This window comes from Trachemys scripta, chromosome 8, assembly GCF_013100865.1.
Source record: "Trachemys scripta elegans isolate TJP31775 chromosome 8, CAS_Tse_1.0, whole genome shotgun sequence".
Taxonomy (NCBI): domain Eukaryota; kingdom Metazoa; phylum Chordata; order Testudines; family Emydidae; genus Trachemys; species Trachemys scripta.
This window is the reverse complement of record NC_048305.1, coordinates 91,776,773-91,789,306: the sequence shown is the minus strand read 5'-3', so window position 1 is coordinate 91,789,306 and position 12,534 is coordinate 91,776,773. Positions and strand designations below refer to the sequence as shown.

Here is a 12,534-nt window from a genome sequence, read left to right as displayed (position 1 = left end):
GAGGAAGGAGGGCACAAGAGACATAGCAGGCAGGAGAAAAGGTGAGAGGGAATAACAGAAAGCTGCTGGGAGAGAGAGGAGGTGGAGCCTCTTATTTACCTCTCTAGCACCCCCAGGAGCCTGGACTGATTAACACCAGCTTCTCAGGTTGCTTCCTGTTTCCTGCTGCTTCCCTGAACCCACTTAAGGAGAACAGGCAGTCAACTGAAGTAGTAGGAGCCAGTTAGGCCCTTAAGACACTGATATCTTCCCTCACTCAGGCCCTGCTACCAGCTTGCTTATTTGTCCCCTTCAATTGAGTGTTGAGAGCCACTATAGCTGGCACAGAACAGCAGTCATGAGTGAAAGAAGAAAACACCCCTCTGGGGCAGCATTCAGAAAAAGAGAGAAAGCAAAGGAAGCTTTTCTATCTAAGCAGGAAGGAGCTCTCCTGAGATACATAGACACAAATGTTCACAGTGAGCCCTCCGGCCCCAGTGAGGATGTGTGTGGTGAAGAGATGTCTGATCCTCCAGTTAGTCAGAGTACAGGTGACCTGGCAGCTACTGCAGCATCCGTATCTCCATCTCAAATGGATGTAACCATGCACATTCTTGAAGAAAAGTGTAGATCAGAGAAGAGTGTGGTGGAGGCGCAAGAAACAGCTGCTGCTGAGTTTAGTTCCTTAAGTCTAGATGATCCAGGACTGTGGACCCACTTGAGCAGTAGCCTGAGGGACTTCCTTGTACCGCATGGGCCATAGCAAGTGAAAAACTATGTTCCCCAAAGACAATGAAAATAGCCGTTTCCATCCAACACATTACTGGCATGAAATCCCCAATGGTGACAAAGTGGAGAGGCCATGGCTTATGTACTTAAACCCAGAATGCTGCATACTGTTTTTGTTGCAAACTCTTCCAGTTTAATGTTCCAGCCACATTGGGACAATGGGACTGGAAAAATCTGGCTAGAAATCTGGCATGCCATGAGCAGGGAGCAAATCACCAGAGAGCATTCCATAGGTGGAAAGAGCTTGAGATGAGACTAAGGTTAAAGGCCACCATAGATGATCAGCATCAAGAGTAGATTGCATCAGAGTCTCTTTACTGGCAAAATGTTCTGAAAAGGCTCATTGCCATTGTGAGAATGCTTGCTACCCAAAACCTAGCACCGTGTGGCACTTCAGATCAGCTGTATGTGCCAAACAATGGAAACTTCCGTAAAATTGTGGAGCTGATGGCTGAGTTTGATGCTGTACTCCAGGAGCATCACCATTACCTTGGAAAAATAATTCAAAATGAGATCATACAGTTACTGGCAACAAAAGTCAAACAGAAGATTGTGGCAGATCTGAAGTCAGCAAGATATTACTCTGTTATTCTGGACTGCACGCCTGACATCAGCCATACGGAACAAATTACTTTAATAGTGTGTTTTGTAACAACAGCAGAACCTAGTGAATATGTCTCTGCAATGGTGACTGTCAGAGAGCATTTTCTAGAATTTATTGACATTGATGATACTACAGGAGCTGGTATGACAAATGTGCTTCTTAAAAAGCTGGAAAATATGGGAATTGCGATAGCTGACATGAGAGGTCAGGGCTACGATAATGGTACCAACATGAGAGGAAAGAACAGGGGAGTTCAGACACGGATCTGAGAGTTAAACCCTCGAGCTTTTTTTGTCCCATGCAGTTCTCATTCATTGAACTTGGTGGTCAGTGATGTAGCATCAGCTTCTAATGAGGCTGCTGAATTTTTTAAATGTAATTCAAAGCATCTATGCATTTTTCTCTGCATCAACTCATCGATGGCAAATTTTGAAGCAACAGCTGGGAACATCCTCTCTGACACTGAAACCACTGAGTGCTACACGATGGGAAAGTCGAGTGGAGGCAATAAAGCCTATCAAACACCAAATTGGGAAGATAGATGATGCCATAGTTGCCCTTATGGAGGATAATGTTATGACAGGAACTGTTCATGGCAGAACAGTGGCAGAGGGAAATGGAATCACCAGAAACACATAACTTCAAATTTCTGTGTTTAGTGTTGTGGCATGACATACTGTTTGAAATAAATGTTGTAAGCAAGAGACTCCAAGGTGTTGACCTAGATATATCTGGAGCAATGGAACAACTGGACAAAGCAAATTCATACCTACAGTCTTACTGGTCAGATGAGGGATTTCAAAACGTTCTGAAGCGTGCACAGAAGTTGGCAGAGGAACTTCACACTGAAGCTATTTTCCCACCCATTCAAGAATACAAGAGTCACTAAAGAAGAAGACATTTTGATTACGAGGCACGGGATAATCCCATAAGAGACCCCAAACAACAATTCAAATTTGAATTCTTTAATCAGGTGCTAGATTGTGCAATACTGTCAGTTGAAAAATGTTTCATGCAGCTCAGGGAACACAGCAGTATATTTGGGGTGTTGTATGATATTCCAAAACTCCTCACTATACCTGAGGACCTACACCAGCATGAGGGGAAGGGGGAAATCCCGTATATTTGTACTTTATTAGAAATCCCCCCCGGACGGCCATTTAAAGCTGAAAAAGCCAGACATGTCTGGGGAAACCCGGACGGATGGTAACCCTACCAGTGGAGAACTCAGCTTCTCCAAACTGAAGTTAATAAAAACACATCTAAGCTCCACAATGACACAAGAGAGGCTGGTCAGCCTTGCAACCATCTCAATAGAGCATGAGCTGGCCCAGACTGTGGACCTTCAGGAAGCAGTTCAAATCTTTGCAACCAAGAAGGCACGGAAAGCACCACTTTGATTATTCAAACAGATAAAAGTGCCAGTGTTTACTATGCAGACAAGAAAAGTTACATTTGCTGTTCTGGTGTTTGAAAGTAAAAATTTTTGAACTTAAATTTTTTGAACAAGGCATTTTAATTTACTAGTTTTCCTTTATTGGGGTAGGTAGCAGAGCAGTACCATGAGAGGGGTAGAACAGGAAGAAGGCTTCTCATTCTTATGGCTTTCCTGTGCTGTGTGGAGCTTAGCTTTCAGGGAGACTGCAGAAAGACATGCATGCTCATTCTCATAACTGAGTAAAAGAAAAAAAATATAATACTTTTTCTTTCATGTTCTCTTTAATAAATATTTCTTATTTAGCAAACTTTATAATTTATTTCAGAACTTTGGAATTAAACAGGGTACTCAACATAAGTTATCAGAAGCTAGGGTTACCATTTGTCTGGATTCCCCCGGACATGTCCGGTATTTTGAGCTAAAAATAGCGTCCGGGGGGAATTTGTAAATGTCCGGACTCCCCCCCCCCCCCCCCCCCCCCCCCCCCCCCCCCCCCCCCCCGCCATGCAGAGCGCGCGCGGCTAACAGGGCAGCCGGCCGGATGGTGCCACTTACATGTGGCTCCGACAGCCAGAGAGAGCCCCTCCTCCGCTTCCCCTGCAGCAGAGATCACTGCCTCCCTCCCTGCATTCGCAGATCGCCTCCGGCAGTCTGGAGCTCCTCCCCTGCTCCTCCTCCACTGCTGCCCAGCGTGCCAGGACGAACGGCTCAGGCCGTTCCTGAGCAAGCTCACAGAGACATTAGGTGAAGACCAACAACAAGGGGGCCAGGGAGTCGGAGAAGGGGCAGGAAGGTTTTGGAGGGGGCAGTCAAGAGATGGGGGGTCGGGAGTTCGGGGGGTGCTTTCTGGGGGGGTGGATAAGGTTTTGGGCAGTCAGGGTACAGGTAGGGGGTAGGGTCCTGGGGGGCAGTTAGGGTGGGGGGGTCTTAGGAGGGGGCAGTTAGGGGACAAGGAACAGGGAGGCTTAGGTAGGTGGTGGGGTTCTGGAGGGCAGTTAGGAGCAGGGGTCCCAGGAGGGGGCAGTCAGGGGACAAGGAGCGGGGGGGGGGATTGGGAGTTCTGGGGGCGGGGCTGTCAGGGGGCAGGAGTGGGGAGAGGGATCGGAGCAGTCAGGGGACAGAAAGAGGGGTTTAGATGGGTCGGGAGTTCTGGGGGGGCTGTCAGAGGGTGAGGAGTGGTTGGATGGGGCGTGGGAGTCCCAGGGGTCTGTCTAGGGGTGGGGGTGTGGATAAGGGTTGGAGCAGTCAGGGTACAGGTAGGGGGTAGGGTCCTAGGGGGCCAGTTAGGATGTGGGGAGGGTCTCAGGTGGGTGCAGTCAGGGGACAAGAGGCAGGGAGGCTTAGGTAGGGGGTGGAGTCCTGGGGGGCAGTTAGGGGACAAGGAGCGGCGGGGGAGGGTTGGGAGTTCGGAGGGGGGCGGGAAGTGGGAGGGGCAGGGGCGGGGCTAGGGCAGGATGGGGGCGGGGCTAGGGTGGGGCTCCTCCTGTCCTCTTTTTTGCTTGCTGAAATATGGTAACCCTATCAGAAGCTGTTAAAATTTTTCTCTCCTTTAACTCTGTGGAGGAAGAGAAGAAACAAACAAATGTGAACATTGCTTACATTTAAAGATGAAGTATTTTAAATAAACAAATACTTGAACTGTTGGGATCTTAAATATTTGTCCAAATACGTAGATGGGCTTAAAACTCAGCATTTTGTAGTCAAATCCTCTTCGCTTAGTAGGATATCAGGTTAGTTTTCTTCTGGTAGAAGTGATTGTGTTATAAATACCTAGTAAAGGGCAAGGGATGCAGCCTCTTGCTTAAATTTAGACGTTAATGATATCATCAACCAAGTAAAAATCCTTTTGACTTCTGAAATGTGTTTATTTGTAACTTTAAGGCTTCAGGTGTATCTGAAATCCTGACTTTTTTGTATATGTATATTTTTAAAAAAATTGTGTCCTATTTTAACAAGTAGTTTAGGATTGATTTATTTTAGTGAAAGTGTCAGTTGTTTTTAAAATATTTTTGTAAGAGACTAGAGCCTGATCCTGAAAACAATTAGTACCCAGTTGTGTAGAGTTTGCTGCTGTTAGTAGTCCTGTTAATGTAAATGGGACTACTCATTTCAGTAAGCTCTACTTCTGGGCATAAGATTCTGCCGAATCAGGTCTGTATTGAGTACTGGCGCAGTGACGTTAATCAAACATCCATTCTTAGCCTATGTCATCATGTAAGCAAAAGATAATGCAGTAGAAAAAGTGGTTAAATGTCACATTATCAATTCTGTGTTTGCTATTGCTAATTGATTAATGGTCAAGGAATTTGAGGAATTGTATAGAAATCCTTGAATATTTTGCAGGTTTTCAGTAGTAAGTAAGTTATTGAGCGGCTTATGGATAGGAGCAGCCTCAGTATTTTCCCTCCTCTAACTTAAACACTGTAACAGGAAGTTTTTCAAATAACAATAATCATCCATAAAGGAACCACATTCCATCTGTATGTATTAGATGTACAGTCCCCAACATACTAAGGAGATGGAGTCTAGTAATGTGTATGTGTGTACAGCATAACGTTGGTTTGAGATCTGGGTTCCTCTCAGTAGTTTGAAATCTTACACTCTTTCTTTTTGTTTTGCCAGAAGCCTAGTTGGCTTGTGGCTCAGAAATGGGAGAAGATATTTCTGTGTAGTGTTTGGTTTTATGCTTTGAAACTTTTCAGTGCTTGGAATAAACTGTCTAATCGCAGCATGCAGGAAGAACCAATATTATAGTGTGGGGCAGAGTGAGACTATCATCAGTGTCACTAAATTATGATGGGACTCGAAATGCATAAAGGAACAGAAACATAGGCAGAGCTACAATAGACTTTGTTTTCTTGTTTTCAGGTACCTTTGACTTGGATTGAAGTGCAGCTATGGAAAAATGGAGCTTAATGACAATTACTGTCTTACTAGGACTTATTGTACGGTGGACGGTATCATTTGGTTCTTATTCAGGTAATGTATATTCACAGTCTGCAAAACAAATATATAAAGGTGAATTGCAAAGCTTTTGTTAAGAGTTCAAAACTTGTTTGTAAGGTTTTATAAATGGGAAGCAGTATATGGCCATATTATAATAGCCACCGGGCCTCCCTAAGGTTCTGTCGCGGCAGTGTGGTCGTGACGCAGCGCTGGGAGAGAGCTCTCCCAGTGCTCTTAAAAAAACCCACCTTCATGAGGGGCGCAGCTCCCGGCGCTGGGGGTACAGCTCCCGGCGCTGGGGGTACAGCTTCCGGCGCTGGGGGTACAGCTCCCAGCACCGGTGCACTGTCTACACTGGCGCTTTACAGTGCTGAAACTTGCTGCGCTCAGGGGGGATGTTTTTTCACATCCCTGAGCGAGAAAGTTGCAGCGCTGTAAATTGCAAGTGTAGACAAGCCCTTGAGACTCTTGAGCTGCCATTTTCTCTGGATTTAGCAATGAGCAACATCACAGCCACCACAATCAAAATGCTGAAAAAGCTATTCCATTCTAATCCCCCTAGCTCTGTTAATCCTATCTTACAATGTCCCCCACTAAAATATGCTAGAAGGAATAAAAGAACAGTCAGCTTTCCTTTCCTACACCTTAGATAATACAGTAATTGCAGAGTAGCACTACAGCAGTGGCTCTCAAACTTTTTTTACTGGTGACCCCTTTCACAGAGCAAGCCTCTGAGTGCGACCCCCCCCTTATAAATTAAGAACACTTTTTTGTATATTTAACACCATTATAAATGCTGGAGGCAAGAGGTGGAGGTTGACAGCTCACGACCCCCCATGTAATAACCTCGTGACCCCCTGAGGGGTCCCGACCCCCAGTTTGAGAACTCCTGCACTACAACCTCATAGTACAGTTGGTCAATCTTGCTCTTCAAGCCTTATCGAGATACAAAAGGAGCGCTTAAAGACGATAAAGTCATTACGGAGTAACTAAATGGATTCTTTGCTTCAGTCTTCACGGCAGAGGATGTTAGGGAGATTCCCAAACCTGAGTTGGCTTTTGTAGGTGACAAATCTGAGGAACTGTCACGGATTGAAGTGTCACGAGAGGAGTTTTTGGAATTAATTGATAAACTTAACATTAACAAGTCACCGGGACCAGATGGCATTCACCCAAGAGTTCTGAAAGAACTCAAATGTGAAGTTGCGGAACTGTTAACTAAGGTTTGTAACCTGTCCTTTAAATCAGCTTCTGTACCCAATGACTGGAAGTTAGCTAATGTAACGCCAATATTTAAAAAGGGCTCTAAAGGTGATCCCGGCAATTACAGACCGGTAAGTCTAACGTCTGTACCAGGCAAATTAGTCGAAACAATAGTTAAGAATAAAATTGTCCGACACATAGAAAAACAAACTGTTGAGCAATAGTCAACGTGGTTTCTGTAAAGGGAAATCGTGTCTTACTAATCTATTAGAATTCTTTGAAGGGGTCAACAAATATGTGGACATGGGGGATCCAGTAGACATAGTGTACTTAGATTTCCAGAAAGCCTTTGACAAGGTCCCTCACCAAAGGCTCTTATGTAAATTAAGCTGCCATGGGATAAAAGGGAAGGTCCTTTCATGGATTGAGAACTGGTTAAAAGACAGGGAACAAAGGGTAGGAATTAATGGTAAATTCTCAGAATGGAGAGGGGTAACTAGTGGTGTTCCCCAAGGGTCAGTCCTCGGATTGATCCTATTCAACTTACTAATAAATGATCTGGAGAAAGGGGTAAACAGTGAGGTGGCAAAGTTTGCAGATGATACTAAACTGCTAAAGATAGTTAAGACCAAAGCAGACTGTGAAGAACTTCAAAAAGATCTCACAAAACTGAGTGATTGGGCAACAAAATGGCAAATGAAATTTAATGTGGATAAATGTAAAGTAATGCACATTGGAAAAAATAACCCCAACTATACATACAATATGATATGGGCTAATTTAGCTACAACAAGTCAGGAAAACGATCTTGGAGTTTTCGTGGATAGTTCTCTGAAAATGTCCATGCAGGATGCAGAGGCGGTCAAAAAAGCAAACAGGATGTTAGGAATCATTAAAAAGGGGATAGAGAATAAGACTGAGAATATATTATTGCCCTTATATAAATCGATGGTATGCCCTCATCTCGAATACTGCGTACAGATGTGGTCTCCTCATCTCAAAAAAGATATACTGGCACTAGAAAAGGTTCAGAAAAGGGCAACTAAAATGATTAAGGGTTTGGAATGGGTCCCATATGAGGAGAGATTAAAGAGGCTAGGACTCTTCAGCTTGGAAAAGAGGAGACTAAGGGGGGATATGATAGAGGTATATAAAATCATGAGTGATGTGGAGAAAGTGGATAAGGAAGAGTTATTTACTTAGTCCCATAATACAAGAACTAGGGGTCATCAAATGAAATTAATAGGCAGCAGGTTTAAAACAAATAAAAGGAAGTTCTTCTTCATGCAGCACACAGTCAACTTGTGGAACTCCTTACCTGAGGGGGTTGTGAAGGCTAGGACTATAACCGAGTTTAAAAGAGAACTGGATAAATTCATGGTTAAGTCCATTAATGGCTATTAGCCAGGATGGGTCCCTAGCCTCTGTCTGTCAGAGGGTGGAGATGGATGGCAAGAGAGAGATCACTTCATTTCCTGTTAGGTTCACTCCCTCTGGGACACCTGGCATTGGCCACTGTCGGTAGACAGGATACTGGGCTAGATGGACCTTTGGTCTGACCCGGTACGGCCTTTCTTATGTTCTTATGTACCACAAGTAAATTGTTCATTTAGTTAAAGCTGTACTGGTAGTAGTGAAGGAAAGGTTATACAAGTGGTCTGGAATGAAGGGTTAGTTTTTTACACCCATCATGCCTGAATTTGTTATGAGATAAATCACAGTTGAATCGTTTATTGGATCCATTTCTCCCCCACCCCTTGTGCTGCCTGCAAAAGAACTAACATAAGTCTTTTCAAGACCTCCTGATGGCTTTTCTAAATTGGCTGTTGGAAGCGTCAGTTAATTTGTACAAAGCTTGCTCTTTACTCCTTTGGTTAAACGCATCACACTTCCAATCCCTGCCTGCCAGAAAAAACACAGGGCGAGTCTGGGATCAACCCCTAATTTCTCTTAAGGTAGCTCAGAGCCTCACACTAAAGCCACAAGAATTGTCCAATATTTTTTTGTGAATAAATTGATGCATAACTTTTTGGTTTCATTTACTTGGAGTGCTCACTTGAAGTTAGACAGAAAATTTTCAAGCATGATTGTTTGATTTAATAATTTTTTAGTAAAGATGGTTGACTTGAGTGCCTTCTAAAGATGTACATTTGAGACCTCTCTGTTTTGCAGATAGCTTAGGTCTTTGAGAATTCATCTATTTAAACATACACACAAAATGTAATAACTTTTCTAACCATTGTGTTAACTTTTTATCTTGTTGTGCTGCCTGCACTCACCCATGTTAAAGGGACACTGTTAATTAGATTTTATTTTAAATGGACTAATTCCAGAATGATCCAAGTTCTGAGAGAGTACCCTTTAAATAATGTTTTGAGTTTTAAAAAATTCCTTAATTTTTTTCATAAGGATTTTGTTGTTCCATAATTTATCCTTACAAAAGAATTTTCAGCAAGGGAGCAACTGAGTAAGGTCTAAATCCAGGAAAGCATGTGCTTTACTTGAATCATGTGAGTACTACCATTGATTTTACTGGGACTATTTGTGTACTTGTTGGATCAAGGCCTAACTGACTATTCAGGGGAAACAGTAAACCTGATTATAAACCAGTGCTGTCAGATGCATAAAGTACTTTGGAAAAAATAGATGTTTTTAAGGAATGTAATTTTCAGGATGATGGAGTCCCTTTACTTTGCTTTGTCACTATTGCTCAGTGAGATCACACACTTGATCAAGAGATTAAAAGTAGTTGTTTGTTGTTCTCTGAAGCAGACCGTGCTATTAATGCTGATTCAGGATAGTTCAGAATCGTGTGGCATCAGTGACCAGACACAAGGAGGTTATTTCCACTCCCATTAACTATACTAGTGTTCTGTTGCTACATTATTTTATTTATCTTGTTGCTTGTCCTGTTATGCCTTTTTGAGACAACACTAACCTTGTTGAGTTAGGGTTATGTTTGGGAGAGGACAAATAACTAATGTATGGCAGTGAAGGTCACCATCCAAGGCAGCATGGTCAAGGCTAGTTGGTTTTAGACAATTAATCAGGAAGAGTAGTTTATAGTACATTTAGAGTCTAAGGACCAGATTTTGTCTTCTGATACATTTGCAAAGCTGCCATTAAGTGAGTAGAAGCCAACTGCATGTACCTGAAGGCAGAATTAGGCCCTTGAAATCTCAAACTTCCAGGCAGCAATAAAACTGAACAAAGCAAGGGTTGATTTAAAGTACCTGTATCTAGTATCTGGTGCATTTCTTATAAGAATGGAAAATTGGAATGCATGTGAACAACAATATATTTTTCGTACATTCTGAATCCTAGTTGGCCATATATCTGCTGCCAACTTCAGAAAGGTGCATTAATTACTGTAGTAGGATTCCTTTTGCCTTTCTTGAATAAAGATCCCTTAGGTATAGTTGACTTGTTTTTCTGGGCTGGCTTTAGAGCATGCTGGTATTTACAAAATGTGAGTACCAATTCCTGAGCTAGCAAATTATTTAATTCACCAGATAGCTGAATATATGATCTAATTCTCTTTCTTCACCTCTTTTGGAAGGAAATGGTGATAAAATTCCTGTAAATCCACAAAAATCTTGAGAAGGTTAGAAAAATCTGGTTAATAACATTCCTTATATTTAGTAAATTCTGTGACAGATTCTTTCTGTCCAATAGATTTATCATTCCAGGGTGGGCATTGATGAGGCTTTTACTCCCAGATGACCTGACCTGTTTGGGATCCTTTTATCTGAACGTCTCTTATAGAAATAATGTATTCTCTTTGTGTGACCACAAACAAATCACATATATCTGTGCTTGTGTGAATCCCATAAACATAGATCATGTGAAAGAATTATAGATGGATTTCCTATATGTAAAAGAAACTCTTCAATCTCCATGAGGTTAGAGTCAATATCTCAGTGGAAGAAACTGTCTGCCTGGTTTCTGTTCTCAATAGGTAATCACAAGATAAAGGCAGCGAATAGTATGTATACAGTGGCTGCATAATGTGGGGCTACCACAGTTAGACCACTTTGAGGAACTTGTTTGTGAACAAACCTATGAAGACTGCATTGATAAAGATTTTTCATGGCATACTGAACTAACTTCCCGAGAGCCTTGTAAATGGTGTATGTGTGTAAGACGCTTCCTTTGACATTGGTCATCACTCAGAACTACTACATAACAATCATTCAATTGAAAGATGTGGGAAAAAAAGATTCTGGTAAACAAAAATGGAGCATAGACAGTCTGATAATTCAGAAAGCTTTGTAAAAATGAATTCTTCCTCTCAACCCACTCCATATATGGGGCCATTTTAATAGAATGATATTACATCGTACATTAGAAATACGTAAACTGCTTACAATGTTAAGTCTCTGTTAAGAACTATGGGGGAAGGGCAATTTGTACGAAGGAGAAAGGCAACTCATTTACTTTCAGAAAAAGTAGTAGGCATATTCACACACAACAAATGTATAAGAATTCAGTAATCCTACATGGTCTTATTTCTGTGAAAATGCAACACTTTTCATGCTATACTTGATAACATTACCAATGACTTTATAAAATGGTCAGGCTACTGTATCTGTTTCTTGAAAATTGTATAAGTTGATAACTGCTCATCTCAGAAATATTCGTAAGACCAAAAGACAATACTTTGTAACAATACTTGTTCTATGTTACATATGTATGTTTTTTTTAGGAAACATGATCCATTATTCATTCTGTCCCAATTTTAGATACTAATAATAGCAATGTACCCAGAACAAGTATGATATTAATTTCCAGATGCATTCTTGGACGAAAAGCAGTGTCAGAAACAAAAAATAAATTCGTAAGCCCTTTTTGCCATCTCTTGCTTTCTTAGGTGCAGGAAAACCACCTATGTATGGAGACTATGAAGCTCAGAGGCATTGGCAAGAAGTTACTTACAATCTACCCATCAAGCAATGGTATGTATCACTTTTAAATTTCAGGCTACGATGTGTAATGAAAAAATTCAACTTTAAGGTGCATAAAAGTAAGACTTGAGATTTTTAAATCTATTCAAAAGCTTTTTACCATTCTCTGAATTACTCTAAACAACCTGCCTCTCCCTATTCTTAGACTGAGATTCCATTATTTTTGCTTAATAAATGTGCAAGTGTTCAGAACTTAAATTTGATTTGTTAGATTTTTGTATACAAAACAAAAAAGTTTGACAAGCAATAGTCTGAGAATGCACTAAAAATACAAAGAATGTGCTATGTCTTAGCTCATCCTGTGTAAAAGTAATAATATGAGCAACTGCCATTGGAACTACAGGAGACCATAATCTTCTAGTTTAAAATATACAGTCTTTGGTATCTGTTGAATGAGGGTTTTCTGTTAAACAGAACAGGCCCTTGGGTACTGATAGTATTTCAGAAAGTGTATGTTTTACAGTATCTGGCTCATAGCTTTATGTATTATGGCGGTGTTTGTTGTTAGTAAGTAATTAACAATTGTTAGAATTATTAAGAATATCATACCTCTGGAATCTGCACCCTTGCGAAGACAGCCCACTTGTATTAATTTTTTGGGACACCAGAAG

General features: G+C 41.6%; 1 protein-coding gene across 3 annotated transcripts in view; it reads left to right on the top strand.

Annotated features, from left to right (window-relative positions):
* The window catches only part of ALG6 (ALG6 alpha-1,3-glucosyltransferase), a 42,552-nt gene that overhangs the window by 2,934 nt on the left and 27,084 nt on the right, over positions 1 to 12,534 (top strand). For all 3 annotated transcript variants that reach the window (XM_034778177.1, XM_034778178.1, XM_034778179.1), the window contains exons 2-3: positions 5,679 to 5,789; positions 11,830 to 11,914. In XM_034778177.1, coding sequence (XP_034634068.1) covers positions 5,708 to 5,789; positions 11,830 to 11,914 — 167 coding nt within the window. In that variant the 5' untranslated portion in view covers positions 5,679 to 5,707. The remainder of the gene's footprint in view (positions 1 to 5,678; positions 5,790 to 11,829; positions 11,915 to 12,534) is intronic.